The sequence below is a fragment of the Electrophorus electricus genome, chromosome 8, assembly GCF_041902795.1.
Source record: "Electrophorus electricus isolate QZ-2024a chromosome 8, ASM4190279v1, whole genome shotgun sequence".
Classification (NCBI taxonomy): Eukaryota; Metazoa; Chordata; class Actinopteri; order Gymnotiformes; family Gymnotidae; genus Electrophorus; species Electrophorus electricus.
This window is the reverse complement of record NC_137504.1, coordinates 10,057,472-10,074,692: the sequence shown is the minus strand read 5'-3', so window position 1 is coordinate 10,074,692 and position 17,221 is coordinate 10,057,472. Positions and strand designations below refer to the sequence as shown.

The 17,221-nt window shown below is 39.8% G+C and overlaps 2 protein-coding genes across 2 annotated transcripts; both read left to right on the top strand.

Annotated features, from left to right (window-relative positions):
* The first annotated feature begins 294 nt into the window (after positions 1–294).
* Positions 295–14,200, top strand: actn3a (actinin alpha 3a). The gene is made up of 21 exons (XM_027023864.3): positions 295–754; positions 7,157–7,271; positions 7,770–7,889; positions 7,998–8,084; positions 8,188–8,275; positions 8,561–8,639; positions 8,970–9,051; positions 9,186–9,271; positions 9,371–9,463; positions 9,550–9,780; positions 10,191–10,338; positions 10,508–10,658; positions 10,774–10,882; positions 11,015–11,155; positions 11,327–11,509; positions 11,662–11,796; positions 11,887–12,066; positions 12,195–12,341; positions 13,183–13,248; positions 13,385–13,543; positions 13,745–14,200. Exons 1-21 carry the CDS (start codon positions 620–622, stop codon positions 13,901–13,903), a joined length of 2,694 nt encoding a protein of 897 aa, XP_026879665.2. The 5' UTR covers positions 295–619; the 3' UTR covers positions 13,904–14,200.
* A 145-nt stretch (positions 14,201–14,345) lies between these two features.
* On the top strand, positions 14,346–17,110 carry LOC145659037 (protein FAM161B-like). The gene is made up of 6 exons (XM_081719802.1): positions 14,346–14,603; positions 14,870–14,946; positions 15,066–15,965; positions 16,076–16,222; positions 16,397–16,493; positions 16,624–17,110. Exons 1-6 carry the CDS (start codon positions 14,481–14,483, stop codon positions 16,756–16,758), a joined length of 1,479 nt encoding a protein of 492 aa, XP_081575928.1. The 5' UTR covers positions 14,346–14,480; the 3' UTR covers positions 16,759–17,110.
* The last annotated feature ends 111 nt before the right edge of the window (positions 17,111–17,221 follow it).

The window sequence follows — 17,221 nt, the reverse complement described above, 5'->3', positions numbered from 1 at the left end:
AGTGGGTTTATATATCGATGTATTTTTATTTATTTATTTTTTAACCTAAATAATGGTTTAACTGCGTCAAATCTGTAATTTTTAAAGAAATCTCAAAGGTCTAAGTTTCCTGTACGTCAGTTAAGATCCATGAATACAAAATTGCCTGTGGCTTCTCCAGTGTCGGGTGAGTTGTGTAATGCCTTGTAGCCTACAGGCGACTAGTTCAGCTCGGTTTACACACTCATGTCCAACGGCAAATCACGTCGTCGGTGCGGTCCGCTCCCCCCAAAAATAATCGATTAAATTTCATTTGTGAACAGCAACACGTTATCGTTCGACCCCATTAGGCAGATCCCGCCTTGTTGCCTTTTAAGTGTTGCCCAGGCGCAAATGTTGCGTCGGTCATACTTATTTGAGAACCGTCACATGTACGCTGAGCAGGAGTGGAGGTACCGGCTGCCGGTTCATCGGGCGGTAGGCGAAGTTACTATACGCAGGGATTTGGACTCTCCTTGGGCAGCGTTTCCAAAGCCGTACAGGACATATTGCAGCCGCCAGCACTCCCATACTGAATTAAAAGTTGCGGGACAGTTCTCAAAGATTAAAGGGATATTAACATCCCAGTAGAAACGGCAAAATGACAGCGATTGAAACGCAAGTGCAGTATAATAGCTCTTACCTTATGATTTCATCTGAGGATTACATGGTCCCGGAGGAAGACTGGGACCGAGACTTGCTGCTGGACCCGGCTTGGGAGAAACAACAACGCAAGGTACAGTCCGAACAGGGTTTGTTTGTGTGCTATAAGCTTTGTACTTTTACAAAGTTTCCACATCTTAGATTAAGCCCTGCAAATCGGTGTTGACTGCACCCCAATTAAAAGAAAATATCACAGTTGTTAATTTGCTTGACTGAACTATAGCCTACTTTTATTGATAAGCTTATGTGTGAGGCACTCGATTAACCCCTACACCTCTCCCCTCCAATACGGTGTTTGATAGCTCCCCCATTCTCATTAGGGCTTTGGTAAATAATACATAAATACGTCCTACAATTCCTCTAGCAAAATTCAGTCTTGTCATTTTCAAAATCCGCAAATTTTAGATTCTAGATGGCCATGGCAGATTTATACTGTCACCTTAATTTAAATTACGATTTTGAGCAGGTCTTCACACCAAGCCTTCCTGCAGCTGCTAGATGGCACACCTGCAGCGCATAGCAGGCCTTGACTATGTGAAGCGACTGCAACAGGTGACATCGTGGGGGGCTTGAGCAATATGGAGTGCTTCAAATAGATTCCTTGGCTAAAAATGCTGAACCTGTATTTCCCATCCTTGTCACGCTGCTTCTAATCCCGTTCATTCTTTGCAGCCGGCGGTCTCTTCAAGATGCCGCACATAGTTGCATGATGCTGTCAAGGAAGTTCCTTCACTTTCACTTTTGAAATGTGTTTTGACTATTTCTATCATATTCTATTAATGTATGTCAGTTATATTTTTTGTAAAACTTTTAACACTCTTATTCAACAAAGTACTAGACTTTTTTTGTACCCAAAGTTAATTACAAATTAAAGACTTTAATGGATATAAACCATGTTTTTGAAAAATACTTTTTTGTTTATTGCATAAAACATAGATTTGTGGCCTGATGGCAAAGCACATAGAAAAATTCAGTTGAAGCCATTTTGTTTATTACATTATTGCCCCCATTAAAAAAAAAAAAAATCCTCTTATAACTCAGTGTCTACCTCTTTTAACATGTTTGTTTATATTTGTTTGTTTTAGAACAGTCAGTTCTGATTACCTTTTTTAAGCATCCATCCAGGCAGTTCTGTTATCACATAGTACTTTCCTGCTGTATTTTCTCTTTGGGTTATGTATTATCGCGTCTAAGCCTCGCTGGCCCAGTGCATGACATTATGCCAGAGTTTTATATACAGTGGCCTTGTGCCTTACTAGGCTCACTATTTCATAATGTGATAGTTTGCTTCCTGTTCTGCATCTTTGTTGTGGGCATGCACAATTTGCAACTATTTATTTTCTTAAACTAGTTATATGTCAGTGTTGGGGTATACATGGGAGAATCTTTATAGCTGTCAGTATATGTAAAATAGCCCTGTGAGTTGGAAGTGTGCTAGATCTGCACTACCTGTGAGTAAATTTGTTGATGAAAATTTTCTACCACGTACATATAATGCTTGCTTTTTGTTTGCCCATGCAACCTTGTGATTGTTTTGCAACGTCAGATGTGCACACCTCATACTCCAGTGCAGTTAATACCCCTGGCTGAAGTTTACGCAAGCCGCGATTTGACAGAAAAAAAGTGATATGAATAACTCTTTCTTTCTGTTATTTCTGAGAGTGTTACATGGCCAAGTGATGTTATTACGACCTTGTTGGGTGGGGGGGAGGGGAAGAGGACGATCAAATGACAGTGTTGCTATTCCAGAAGAGGTGTCCTTGTAAGGGAGCTTCTATAAACTGCGGGGTTAGGTGCATTTCAGGTGGATAAGGTTGACAGCAGCACTCTGAGAGGTTTATTCAGGTATTGGTTAGCTATCTGTTTTGTTTGGGAAGTAGTCGACATTCTCTTCAGTGACACAAGCGGGCTTGAATTTTATTTATCTTAAAGTAGATTGCAGATTGTTGATGCCTTCTTGTGTAGTTTTTTTTCCCCTGTGTTACATAATACCACAACCACATATATCTTCTGGACAGCTTAGTCCACTTTCAAACATCATCTAGCCCTACTGTTTTCTTTGCAAATTATTGTCCAGTAGACAAGCTCTTACTGCAGCTAATGAGCATGGAGTTTGTTGCTTTTCAGTATGGAAATAAATGGCATATTTAATAGACAGTAAAATTAGCTGGAATAGAAATTACCCATTCGTTCTAGGAATGAGACCAGGACTGGTAGAGTGTGTTTAACTGCTGGTCACTACCTGAATCTCAGCACCAAAATAAGGCCCTTGAATGTGCTGTATATTCTTACTCTCAGACTGATTTAAAGCTTCTTTTCCAACATATTCAATCAAACAAACAGCACTTCATTATAGCACAGAGGGTATGAATTGTTTGCCTGTATATCAACCAGAATATGGTAGTTAGTAACCATGTGGTTAAGACACACATGTACCACTGTGTATTATTTTGTTGTCAAATACACATATGTAATCAAAATTTGCTCTTCCAATCTGAAAATGTTTCAGTGGTTTAGCTAGTTTGTATGTCAAGTTATTTTGAAATTAATTCATATACTTTCAGAAGTGTGTTGAGTCATTACTTTCATTTTAGATCAATGCAACTTTTTTCAGTTTTTATGTGTCTGAAATGGCTTTTGAGGCTACCATTGGCCATGTTACTGAAATATGAGGCAGGCAATATTCTGACTTATATTTAATTTCATTTGATATTACAGATAAATAATGGTTAATTATGCAAACTTGATCATTAAATTGTTTAATCTATGAGGTGAACACACAAATGCATATTTGTCACAATTAGGATCCAGTAGTCGCACTTAAAGTTGCCCAGAAAGTGCATGTTACACAGTTGATATTGTTTTAGCTCTGTATTCCAGCACACTGGATTTGACTATGAGGATAAAATTCAGCTTGTCATCTTTAAACAAGGATATTTGTCTATATTGGACAAATCACATAGGAATCGCAAGCCTTTTTCAGGGGACTGTCAGTAATAGCTATAAGTAAAATCTGCTTAGCTCTTGGCCTACCTGAGGTTTGTGGTGCACAAATATCAGTAGACTTTATTCCATGGCTCTTCCAGCTATTCCATGCTGTAGTTATTATTAATTATTCACTGCTTGTTTTGGTATCTTTTTGCCATTAGTCTGGTGTTCAGTAAGTGAAATATAGGCTTACTGGAGTCTGGATGGACCTGGACAAACAAGACCAATCCACGTTTCGGCCCTTCATAGTTTGTGTAGTGTTATTTTGTTTGTGTGTTTGGCTGCAAAATTCTATATTATCCGTTGAGATTCGGGCCAGTTATTTGGATCTGCGCAGTTATGACACGTCTATTGACAGAATTCATCTTGCTGCAGCCTCTGTCAGACACCTCATCAGTATCCTCCCATAAAATATTACTGTAGCCTACACTAAACATGCCAATTTCTCATCATTTTTGACAGGTAAATGCAAGGCTGGTTGCATTCCTACTTCATTAATTAATATGCATATGGTGCAAACATATGGATTGTCTGTTTTAATTTGGATTATTTTTTGAGATATCAGCCTGCCAATATATCAGTGGACATATTTAAGACATAAAGGCCTGCACTTTAGACAGTGTTCTTGATTTTTTTGTTAAATGTTTTTTTTAGTCATCATTCTTTTGTGGTATTCTGTGGTCTGCCATGTTTACCATTGCAAGCTTAGCTGTGTGTTTTTGCTTCTGTGATTTTGACACATAATGTAGCTATGAATTTTTCCAACAGCCTCATATAATCAGCCATTTTTACTGGCCTCACCTCTTTCAAAACAACAGCAAAAGACTTTGGATTCCAAATGCCGCATCTAGACTTGTCAGTAGCCGTCTCATAGATGACACCGCTGCCCCCCCAAAACAAATCAACAGGAACATCTCTAATTACTTGTGGTTTCTTGAAATCTCCCTGAGAAAATGCTGTGGTTTCTATAAACCTCATTTATTAGAGATTCTTCAAATTTAAGATGAGCTTCTTCTCCTTATTCTTATAGTCACAGACAAAATCAATGTATTGAATACAGAGCCAAAAAACCAAAAATAGTCAATGTGCAGTTATGTCCAGACTTCACTACATTATTACATAGACATCACATGCATAGATAAAACTGTTTAACTGTCGGTCAGTCACAATCATTTCTTATTTCTGTTTTTTTCAGATACTGTCAGAACAGTGACAATAGTCAAGCAATTTCATGATTTAAGTTTTACTGTGCAAGCATACATAGCACATGTGAATACTATATATACTTTGTCAACTTGTCAGTTTGTATAACACCTCTCCATGATTGAGCAAGCAAACACACACACACACACACACACAAATACATACACTTATGTACACACCTTTGTTTTCTGTCTGCATGAATGCAGGTTAACATGCATTCTCTCCCTGTGTAGGCCACATGCTTCCCTCTGCTTTCCTTCCCATTCCTTGGCTGAGCCAGCCCAGACCCACAGCCTCCCTGCTTCCCCAGCCGTACCCTCTCCTCATGCAGTAGTGTAATAATGGATGGCTTTCCATCTCAAAGCAGGGACTTACTTTTATGGAGTTTTGTCATGTGTTATGTATGTACATTTTTGTTGACCATGTAGTAACTTACTACTGTAGGAAAAATGTATGTACGTATGATCTATCTTCACAAACCCAAGAAGCATAATGCATAGTCAGTGGACAAGCTACTAAAGCACAGTTTCCCAAACCCAGACTAAGCCAAAGCTTGTAAATCGTTGGAGGAGGTGTACAACAGTTTTGGAGAGCAGCTCAACTCCATTTCCCAGTAGCTTGTGGCATGTTTTTAGAAGATCTTCTGATGTTTTTGATTGAACATTTGAACTTAAGGAAAGTGGTGACTGCCGAGCTAATATGGCAAGCCATCCATATTAAAACAAAAGTTACATGTAGAAAAATATCAGGGTTTAGGAGCTTGTGTTTGTAAGAAACAGACAGATTCAGTGAAGATGTAATAACCATGTGTCAACAGGATTTCTAAACCCAATTTCCAAAGCAGCATCCTTGCTATATCATGATTGAGTCTACGAGTTTACCACTATTCATACAATTTCTCCCAATGTCTCTATATATAGCCATTAATAAGAGTCATATGGCAGGGACAACTAAAATGTAAATATGCAATCTTCTGACTTTTAGAACGTCTTTTTAACAATGGCAAGGGCACATGCATTTGATGCAATTAAACTGTGAATCACCTTATGTATTAAGAGAAAATGCTAAAGCTATTACCATTTATAAAGCTAAAGCTATCACAATTTATTTAATCTTTAATATTTAAAAACAAATCCAGTCAACATGTCTATTTAGTTAAAAGGCTGTCATTGTTTCTTACTAAACCTGTTTCTTCTTCTAAGTTATGCAGTAAAATTGCCTCTAAAGGTAGACCATAACCATGGCTTTTGTTCAGTGACATGCATTATTTTACAGTACTCTTTCATTTAATAGTTATATTGGATTGGCCCATGAAATCATTGATTGTTCATTGCCACTGAAATAATCCATATGCTGAGATGTCATCGGCATATTTAAACAATTATTTAAAACAGACAGCCAATTTTTAAAGACCCAGCTATCCGGAGTTGCCTCAGTGCGGCATGCATCTATTCCAGGAATGCTGTGCTCTCAGCTGTCTGCTGGTGTCTCCTAGTCACCATATATATCATCTGCTTCTCCTGCATCTATGGCCTCCCATAGGGTATGGGCTTAATTTGGTCATCTGTGGCAGGAGGGGGTAATTTGAGGGGTAGACACCTGCTGCACGAGGCTCTCCGCTTCCAGGCTTACATCAAATTACATCGGGCCTGAGCATTCTTTAGTCACCTCTTGGGCAAACATTCTAGGTCTTCTTCCCTGGCTCCACATAGGTGCTCAATCTGGTCTGGGAGCTGTTTATCATTGCAGGCTTTAGGCCATTCTGTGTATCTGGATCCCATGTATCCATTTACCTATATATAAACTACACTGTAAAACAACCTTTAGATATGTTTAAGGATTTCTAGTGGCTGAGGAATCTGCTCCCAGAATACTTTGAAATCACAGGGTTCTGGATTCAGTCATAATACAGGCACCAGAGATACTAACCAAGTTCCAGAAGGTTTCAGATCCAGCTTCACTGAATACTACCAGTGGGCTCTTGAGCTAAATACCCAAACACTTAATGTCAGGTTACTCCAGAAGTACTGCATCCAACCTCCCAACCTTGAAAAGGGGTGAAAATGAAATAAACTTCTTTAAACTTCTCTGAAAGTGGTTTCCATCTGTATGTGCAGATGTTTTATAACTGCATAATCCCTCATTTTATAAAGATAATCTTACTTCAATGTTAAGCCTTTTAAGGAATAATTTTTATTGAAGGAAAATTTGACAACATTAAAAGATCTCTTAGATGTTGATCCATGGATTTATGGTGTTCACTGGTTTATTCTACCAATCTCAGACATTCACCGCCTGGTGCAACTCTCATCTGCGCAAGGCTGGGACACAGATTGAGAACATCGAGGAGGACTTCAGGAATGGACTCAAACTTATGCTGTTGCTGGAAGTCATCTCGGGTAGGAAGCATCTTAGGCCAGTTTTATGATAACTTAAACCACTAATATGAATATTATGAAATAATTTGTAGGCATATGGCAAGTCTTTTATCACTTTGCCAAAAAAAAACCAAACCCAAACAAACAAACAAAAAGCAACAACAACAAAAAGAACAAAAAATTGTGAATCATACATCTGAAGTACTTTGGAGAGTTTAATGTCTAATGTATATGCTATTGTTATTGTTATAGTGGTATGCATTCTCCATATCAACATAGACTATTTGTGTAATGCCTTTATATCTCAAAGCAGGAAACATATATATATATATATATATATATATATATATATATATATATATATATATATATATATATATATATATATATTATGGAGAGATTAATATCTTAATATCTTAGTGTCCTTGGTTGTATTATCCTCATTCACTGGTACGTTCCTTAATTGTAAGATCTTCTCTTGTGAGAAATGCCTCTTATTCCTTTTGCTTTTCATTACAGGTGAGAGACTTCCAAAGCCAGACAAAGGGAAAATGCGCTTCCATAAGATTGCCAATGTGAACAAGGCTCTGGACTTCATTTCCAGCAAGGGAGTCAAGCTGGTGTCTATTGGTGCTGAGGGTAAGCTTTTCTTCTTCTCTCCTTTTTTCCTCCTTATTCCTTTTCTTGATGCTCTCAAGTTATTGTCTTTCTGTTCTGATGCTTCTACTCTTCTCTGTCACCTCGCAGAGATTGTGGATGGTAATGTGAAAATGACCCTTGGCATGATCTGGACCATCATCCTGCGTTTCGCTATACAGGACATCTCTATAGAAGGTGATGGGACTTTCAGCTCTCCAATCAAAACCTTATCAAAACCAGGACATAATGATCTTTATGAATCAGGTGGTAGTAGCATTTACTGATGCCCTTCTCTCAGAGACCTCTGCTAAGGAAGGCTTGCTGCTGTGGTGCCAAAGGAAAACTGCCCCATATAGGAATGTGAACGTGCAGAACTTCCACATCAGGTGAGCTCTGCTTCTCTTCTCAGGTGAAGAGTAAAGCATGGCTCGTAACCATCCTAGTTTATGCTGACGCTAGCAAGTTTATGTGTTTATGGTGTTTGTTTTTAATTTCACACCAACATCCACCTCATCTGCATTTCTAAACTTGCTAGAATGACAGGCTTCATCCATTATCCTAATCTCTTGATCATCTTTTATTCATCACTCCTGCCTTCTGTGCCCTTTTCTCTCATTATGCTCTTCATCTTTTCCACTCTCTATCTCATCTTCTCATCGTCTGTGTCTCAGCTGGAAGGATGGCTTGGCTCTGTGTGCCCTCATCCACAGACACAGACCTGATCTTATTGACTACTCCAAACTGCGCAAGGTGCTCTCCGCTCTCTCTCTCCCTCATGCTTGAATACTCTGTGTGTAGTCCTACTCATCTCTCTATCTAATAAGAACACAACAATGACTCCTTTTCAATACATCAGCCTACATAGAAATAAATTTGGCATTTTCTAAGAATGCTGGATTTTTGTGTGTGTGTGTGTGTTGCTTGTAATGTAGGTTTCATACTGTTTCCAAATCATCTAAGCCATTTTATATTTATTTGTTGGTTGACCCTGTTTAAAAAAATTGCATTGTTTTTATGTGTTTCTAAAATTCCCATGCTTCTGTATGGTTTTAAATCATCTGGCATTCCTTGCTTTTCTAGGATGACCCTGTTGGCAACCTCAACACTGCATTTGAAGTAGCAGAGAAATTCCTTGATATCCCCAAAATGCTTGATGCAGAAGGTACGTATCTATGGAACAGCCTTAAATGGAACCTGCTTTGTAATTTGGAATTAATTCAGGTCTTATGTATTATGTGCTTATGAAATGACTAATCCATTGATTATAAATTATTGCACCATCTTGTTCATTCTCAGATATCGTGAACACACCAAAACCTGATGAGAAAGCTATTATGACCTATGTGTCTTGCTTTTACCATGCTTTCGCTGGTGCAGAGCAGGTATGGAGAATATTATAGGTATTAACTTCTATTAAAGAGAAAGAACCTTTCATGCTGAATTCAGTTTCCCACTGTAGCCATTCCTGTGCTCTTCTGTAGGCTGAGACTGCAGCTAACAGGATCTGCAAAGTGCTGGCTGTGAACCAAGAGAATGAGAGGCTGATGGAAGAGTATGAGAAACTGGCCAGTGAGGTAAATTTTCTTTTTCCACTCTTATTGGATGTCTGTTAGCAGACTATTTGCCCTCAAATTATGTAATCACATGAAATGGTTCACAGCTGCTTGAGTGGATCCGAAGGACCATCCCTTGGTTGGAGAACCGTGTGGCAGAGCAGACTATGCAAGCCATGCAGCAGAAGCTGGAGGACTTCAGGGACTACCGCCGTGTGCACAAGCCTCCCAAGGTCCAGGAGAAGTGCCAGCTGGAGATCAACTTCAACACCCTGCAGACCAAGCTGAGGCTTAGCAACAGGCCTGCCTTCATGCCCTCTGAGGGCAAGATGGTTTCGGTATGAGCACCTTGTTGTTTCAGCACTTGTGTTACATCACGGCAATTACTTGACAATAAGAATCCCCTAATGAAGATAGTATATGGGATGCATATTTTCCTGAAATACCCAAAACATGATGGGAAATCTAAAGACAACAATGCTAAACAGTTTTTAATGATAAAACAGTCATGAAAATGGTATTATAAATAAAATAAAAACAATTGCAGAAATAGTTATAAAATTAAAACTATATGGAAAGTTATGAAGATTGAAAAACTAAAAATTATCATCCATTAATATTCTATTCTAGATATAACCTCTTTCAGCCGACTGACGTTTTCAGGCTCATTCAAGTTACATGCAGGTATAGATTGATTGCCCCTGGAAAAAACTGTCCTGCTACAGTGCAACTCTACCTTATGCTACAGGACATTGCTAATGCCTGGAAGGGTCTGGAGCAGGTGGAGAAGGGCTATGAGGAGTGGTTGCTGACAGAAATCCGCCGCCTGGAGAGACTTGACCACTTGGCTGAGAAGTTCAAGCAGAAGTGCTCCCTGCATGAGGCGTGGACCACAGGTACCAAGCAGAAACTGTGAATATCAGAATTATAGCAGTATATCAGTATTATAAAGCCCAAAAGCAAAACCAGAAAGTTTGTATTTGAATTTGTCTGGACTTTGGTCCACTAGCTTAAAAGTGATTTTTACATTGGTTCACATCCTTTTTTAATGTGCATACCATGCAGGTAAGCAGGAGCTGCTTTCTCTCAAGGACTATGAGTCAGCCTCACTAATAGAGATCCGTGCCCTGATGAGGAAGCACGAGGCCTTCGAGAGTGACCTTGCTGCTCACCAGGACAGAGTGGAACAGATTGCTGCTATTGCACAGGAGCTCAAGTAAGAATGAAATTCTGTTCTACCACATCAAGCTCTTTCCAGGAGATTCATGGCATTATGTCTTATAGATAGGAGGGAAGACAGAAAAACAATAATTATCATGTTTGTTTTGCAGTGAGTTAGACTATCATGATGCAGCTACTATTAATGCCCGTTGCCAGGGTATTTGTGACCAGTGGGACAATCTGGGCACTCTGACCCAGAAGAGGAGAGATTCTCTGGAGGTACAGATTTGTGCAGATATTATTAGACACCTGCCGGAACTAGCATAAGACTTGTATGCGATTTCATAAACTGCATTTTGTGATTACAAATCAGTTTTAGTGTTGTGTCCTTAATACCATGCCTTGCTTCAGCGTGTGGAGAAGCTGTGTGAGACTATTGACCAGTTGTACCTGGAGTTCGCCAAGAGGGCAGCGCCATTCAACAACTGGATGGATGGAGCCATGGAGGACCTGAAGGACATGTTCATTGTACACAGCATTGAGGAAATTCAGGTGTGAATTAAACTTTTGCTTCTTCACTGTCAATGACACTCAAGTTCCTGTTTGTCCTGTGAGAGTTTAAAGGCAGTGTTCTCACAAACACCCCCTCTTCATTTACTTGTACCTTGCCTCCGTTGCATTCCTCTCTTTCTCCCTGCCCATTTGTTCCTTTCACTGCCACAGAGTTTGATCACAGCTCACGACCAGTTCAAGGCCACTCTGCCTGAGGCGGATAAGGAGCGAGTGGCCATCATGGGTATCCAAAATGAGATCCTGAAGATTGCTCAGACTTATGGGATCAAAGTGTTGGGCGAGAACCCCTACACTGTCATCACCCCACAGGACATTATCAACAAGTGGGAGGCTGTGAGTCTGACAGCTTCTTTCCAACTGCATTAGAGCTCTGTTACATACTAAGAGATGACATTTGAATTTTAATGAGACAGAGTTAATGTAAATGTTATTTCCTCGTCTTTCTGTCTGAGCCTATTGCTTCATATCCTTTTTTCCCATGTCAGGTGAAACAGCTGGGCCCAATGCGTGATCAGATTTTGCAGGAGGAGGTGGCCAGGCAGCAGGCCAATGAGAGGCTGCGACGCCAGTTTGCTGCCCAGGCCAACATCATTGGACCCTGGATTCAGACCAAGATGGAGGTACTTCAGACCAGTCTCAGACTAATGATGCTGCAATAATTCAATGTCGTACTTCACACACACAAATGTGTCTCCCAAATGTGTCTCCAGGAGATCAGCCACGTGTCTATTGACATTGCTGGCTCACTGGAGGAACAGATGAACAATCTAAAGCAATATGAACAAAATATCATTAACTACAAATCCAACATTGACAAACTGGAAGGAGACCATCAACTTAGTCAAGAGGGACTTATTTTTGACAACAAGCACACCAACTACACCATGGAGGTATGTCTACTTTTACTGAATTATAAAATTGTTTGCGCTGCTTTCTCTCAGTCTCTGCTCCACTGTCCTATTCTGGGCATGATTTTCATGCAAGATCCTTATTGGTTAATTTCTGTTGCATGATGCAGCATGTCCGTGTGGGCTGGGAGCAGTTACTTACCACCATCGCCCGCACCATCAATGAGGTGGAGAACCAGATCCTGACCCGCGATGCCAAAGGCATCAGCCAGGAACAGCTCAATGAGTTCAGGGCCTCCTTCAACCACTTTGACAGGGTGAGATATGAACCAGGTCCCGTGTTAGTTTATTCAATAGAGTTTTGTAATTTAGATTTTTAGAGCCCCTGCCAACTTGGTTTCACATGGTTAAAAAAAATTGTAAAAATAGTTTTAAAATAGCAAAGATATGCATTGGAATATACATTGTCCAATATTAAGTTCAAGAAATACATTGGTTTTAATACAATTTAATAGTGCTTAAATGCCATAAAACCTGCTCGAAGAGCTGCTGCCTGCGCAAAACTGTAAAGGTGTCAGATTGCATGATGATTGACAGACGTTAGTGGCGGGGTGACTGACACAGCGGGAAATATGAGTGAGGTTTAATCGTACATTTAAGCTTTCTGACTGAACAAGAGCAAGAAAATAGAAATATATATATTGACAGAAAAATTGTATCCAAAATGCCAGCTGGTTTAGCTGTGGTTAAAAGTAGACTTTTATCTCCTAAAAAGTCACACATTCCTCTAGCCGGAAGTAACACTTCAAGTGGTGCATCAGCGGAACCTGTGATATATATGTGGGATACCTGAAGGCGGTGTCTGTGCCGTAAACATTTCAGTACCTCATGTATGTGAAAGTTAGTATCGCTCCTCTCCATTCCAACAGAAGAAAAGGTCAGATAAAATAAATGTAAAAAATCTCTCCACAGAAAAGACCAGCATCACCCTTTGTCTGCCAGTTCCTTGTAAATTACTCACTAAAGCTGTAGATAATGGTTAGAAAATAATCAAAATGAGTAGACAGTGGCTGTAAAGATCAGGGAATTATAGGGTGATTCTTTGCATTTTAATGATGCAAAATGATGTGAAAAGTCTCTGATCTCTCTGATTTGCAGAAGAGAAATGGCATGATGGACCCAGATGACTTCCGTGCTTGTCTCATCTCTATGGGCTATGATTTGGTGACTGTGATACAAGATATTAAACAACGTTTTGTGCCATAACAACACAACATTGCATAGTATAGTATGTTTGTTTGTATAGTATTCATATTATGAACCAGCTCTTCCTTTTGTTATTACAAATTCTGCTACTCAGGGTGAAGTTGAATTTGCACGCATTATGACCCTGGTGGATCCCAACAACACAGGAGTGGTCACCTTCCAGGCCTTCATTGACTTCATGACCAGAGAGACAGCTGAAACAGACACCGCTGAACAGGTCATGGCATCCTTCAAGATCTTGGCATCTGATAAGGTGAGCTGGCTGACTATGAGTATGCATTTTACAGTCAAAAGCACATTCACACATCCTAATAGAATTTAAATGATTCAAACGGTAATGCGAAGGTAGTTTTAGCATGCCCAGAAACATTTGGTATGCCTCTTACTGCACCTTGTTTTTAAAAGTGAAAGTTTACATGACTGCACATGACAATGTTCCATCTCTGTTTTTCAGACATACATCACAGTGGAGGAGCTAAAGAGGGAGTTGCCCCCAGAGCAGGCTGAGTACTGCATCAGCCGCATGACCCGCTATGTGGGAAGTGATGCTCCTCCAGGTGCCTTGGACTACACCTCCTTCTCCAGTGCTCTGTATGGAGAAAGTGATTTGTAGAGAAACCGCGCACACATGTGCACAAACCAGTGTCTATAAACCCATGTTTCTTACAGAGAACGCTAACATGTTAAACTCCAGGAATACTGTCAGATGTGTTGGATGGCTTGGCTGCAATGCCTTAAGGTACAGTATTAGGCTATTTATCGGGTCATAAACTGACATCAAAGTGATATGTACTGGCATGAGAAGTTAGACAGAGTTGCTGGAAAATGCCTGCAAAGTCTGGTGTGTTTTGCCAAAGTCACTTCTGTTTTTGGAGAAAAATAAATAAAAATATTTTTGGAAAATGATAAATTGGCACATTTTCATTTTGTTGCAGATTCATGACTCAGGTCTGTGTTTTTGTTTTTATAAAATCCTTAGTTCAGCAGCCACTGCCATATCCAGTCTATTGATGTTAGCATGGCAACAGAATCTGATGTGTACTTAACTGAATATAATTGTTCTTTTGTGACATATCCATTCCATCAAGTGAAAGAAGCAACATTCCTTACAACTACAACAAAATTAAAAAATGGGTTAGGTTACATGCATCCAAATAATTCGAGTGGGGTTATAAAATGTACTGTATATAATGACTGTGACCCAAACCATAGATGAAATGTCTGACCTTTTCTATGCACCATTGAAGCAAAATAATGCATCAGAATTGATAAGCTTAAAGATACAACGTTTTGAGAACTGGAGCAGTTATAAGGTAAGATCACCTCAATTCTGTTCACTGATAAATTACAAAACAAGATTCACTTCTCTTGCCAGGAGTGAATGATAAGTATATGACAAGCATATACTTTGGACAAGAACATCAAAATAAAGATTCACACAGCCTGTTTATGGAGAAGTTGCAGGATTACCTGCAAATGTTCAAGCCTCTTTGTCTTTTGTACAATAGGCCGTTTAAGCTGTTATCAATAGAACTGTTGATCTGTGCTGACAGACAGTACTGTCTGATGTATTTTCTAGCCAGTCTATAGACCAATGAAATCCATCACTGTACAATTAGTGTGCAGCAACACAGCTGAACCTCTTCCCTCAATATTGTAAGTGTGCCACTTTTGTATTTGGTTTGCTGAATAAAATCATACTAGTTCCTTTTTGTAGCTCACGTTTATTAATTAATTACTTTACATCACATCTTGGTCTGACAACCATTATAAAGTGAGGAACAAATAGAAAACAAATGCCCAGGACAAAATGAATCCTTACTATTGGAGCCTTCAAATGACTCACAAGAGGCAGACCACAACAGACCTTGTGAGAATATGAAGCAACGTTCCTTTGCCTGGATGTGGGAGGGCTTCAGTGTACACCAGTGCAGCCCTAAGTTGGCAGCATCTGCCAACGACTTGGTGGGATGTCCTGTAAAAAAGATGGAGTTCCCATTCCACATGACCTCGCAGGAAGAAAGAGGGCTTATGCAGTGGGAGCTTAAGGTTTCAAAAAAGGAGACGGGAAAACCTATACAGCCTCCTCCATGTCAGACCAACCCCATCCCCTTGAACACTGGCCTCCCACTCGATGACAAAGCTGTAAAGGAATATGAGAAGCACAGAAAGATCCTTCATGAGAAAAGGAGAGAGCTTTTGTTGACCATGCAAAAGCCCTTTGGTTTTGGAAAGAGAGATGAGCAATGTAGCAGTGGAAGGGGCAAGAAGGGAGTGAATGCAACTGGAGAAAAAGAACTTCCAAAAACCATTCCCAAGGAGACTCCCAAAGGCATGGTCCACAGGTCCTGGCCTGCCACCATGCAGCCCAATGAAGTGAGAGCAGAGGAGAAGCTGACATTTAAACCCAGAATAAACAAAACACTGCCTGATTTTGGTAAGATGCATCACATATTGGAAAACTGCCTCAAAAAGGTCAGACAGAAAAAGCAACCTACTGTGCCACAGCCATTTAGTTTCCAGAAAGACAACAGCCCACAGTGTAGGACTTCAGAGGTCCCAGCTCAAGAACTCAAGGACAGAGGAAGGCAAAATATTAAGTGGGATGTACACAGGCCAATGGCAAGATCCCAAAGCCTCACCAAGACAGCACTGTTGCGAGCGGCGACCATCAGGTATGGCTACTGAAAACATGTTAACATCACAACTAGTCATTATTTGTCTGATACACAACTGTTAGTAGTTAAAGGGGAACATCTATTTGTCTTGTTGGTTTATTTACAAGTAAATTAAATAAACAAAGAGAAAAAACACTGGAGGCTGAGAAACAAAGGTCTGATGCCAGGCTAAGACTCCAGAAAGAGGTGACCAGATGGATTTCTGCTAAGGAAAGGCAGACTCAGCCAACGATGGAGAAAAATCAACATTTCAGGTTTTATGATTGAATTGTAACTTAACTATACGGTGCATCGGTCATTTCATGTGCTGTAACGTGATTTTTAGCATGTTCAGAATTCAATGGCATGGTAGCTTACATTTTTACTGTAAAGCCTTTCAGAAAATTGTTTGATGTTATAATGCTATTACCATGTGCTTTGTTCATTAGGAGAGCAATGCAGGTGCGAAATGCAGAATATAAAACCGAGCTACGTAAGATCATGGAGCGGATCAAGAACCGACCACTACTGTTACATTACCAGCAGGTGCAATGCCAGCCCACTAAATGTCCTACAACAGCCATTAGTGACATAATTCCAAAACTTTTACCAAACATGTTGCATGGTTCTGTCAAGTCTTTACCCAAGTTTGCTCATACTTATTTGACCTGAACAGACAAGCTTTCTGCATAACATGGCAGGGCAGTTCTCTGTGATACTGGAACAGGCAGAGCTCGATGAGGCTCTGCGCTGGAGACAGGCTCTGCTCGAGGAGATGGACCACCGCCTTTGCAGTGTACAGCAAACCTAGCAAGAAACCTTGAGGTTGAGCTGGGAGAAAACCTGACATGATCACTCAGCAACAGTTCCACAAGAGTGAATAAACATCCACATAACAAAACAGAAAAATGCCTAATAACTAGATTTGAAAATCTGCATTTTAATGTTTTCCCCCCTTTCATTTAAATGCATAAGAAAGCTACACAACATGAAAAAATCCCATTAAATCGAAAAAGCTGTCATCACTGAAGAAAAATGTCGATGTGAAGATTTGTTAGCCAGATAAAGGTGTTTGATGTCATGACTCAAGTTTGTATTGCTTGAAATTTGAAAGGATTCCATTTGGACAAACTTGTTCAAACAGTATTACAACTAACATCTTTAACTTAGACAACTGATATGATCATTGAGAGATGCTGTGCAATGTCTCTATACTTGGATAACTATGCCCTCATATAACAGTGACAAAGTTCAAACACATATGGTTGATGTTT

Coding starts and splice junctions, on each gene's coding strand:
- actn3a (XM_027023864.3), top strand. CDS start 620: ATGACAGCGATTGAAACGCAAGTGCAGTATAATAGCTCTTACCTTATG. Junction 8,085..8,187: donor ACAGGACATCTCTATAGAAG/GTGATGGGACTT, acceptor CCCTTCTCTCAG/AGACCTCTGCTAAGGAAGGC. Junction 9,272..9,370: donor CTTTCGCTGGTGCAGAGCAG/GTATGGAGAATA, acceptor GCTCTTCTGTAG/GCTGAGACTGCAGCTAACAG.
- LOC145659037 (XM_081719802.1), top strand. CDS start 14,481: ATGACTGTGACCCAAACCATAGATGAAATGTCTGACCTTTTCTATGCA. Junction 14,947..15,065: donor GAACCTCTTCCCTCAATATT/GTAAGTGTGCCA, acceptor ACCATTATAAAG/TGAGGAACAAATAGAAAACA. Junction 16,223..16,396: donor GAGAAAAATCAACATTTCAG/GTTTTATGATTG, acceptor TTTGTTCATTAG/GAGAGCAATGCAGGTGCGAA.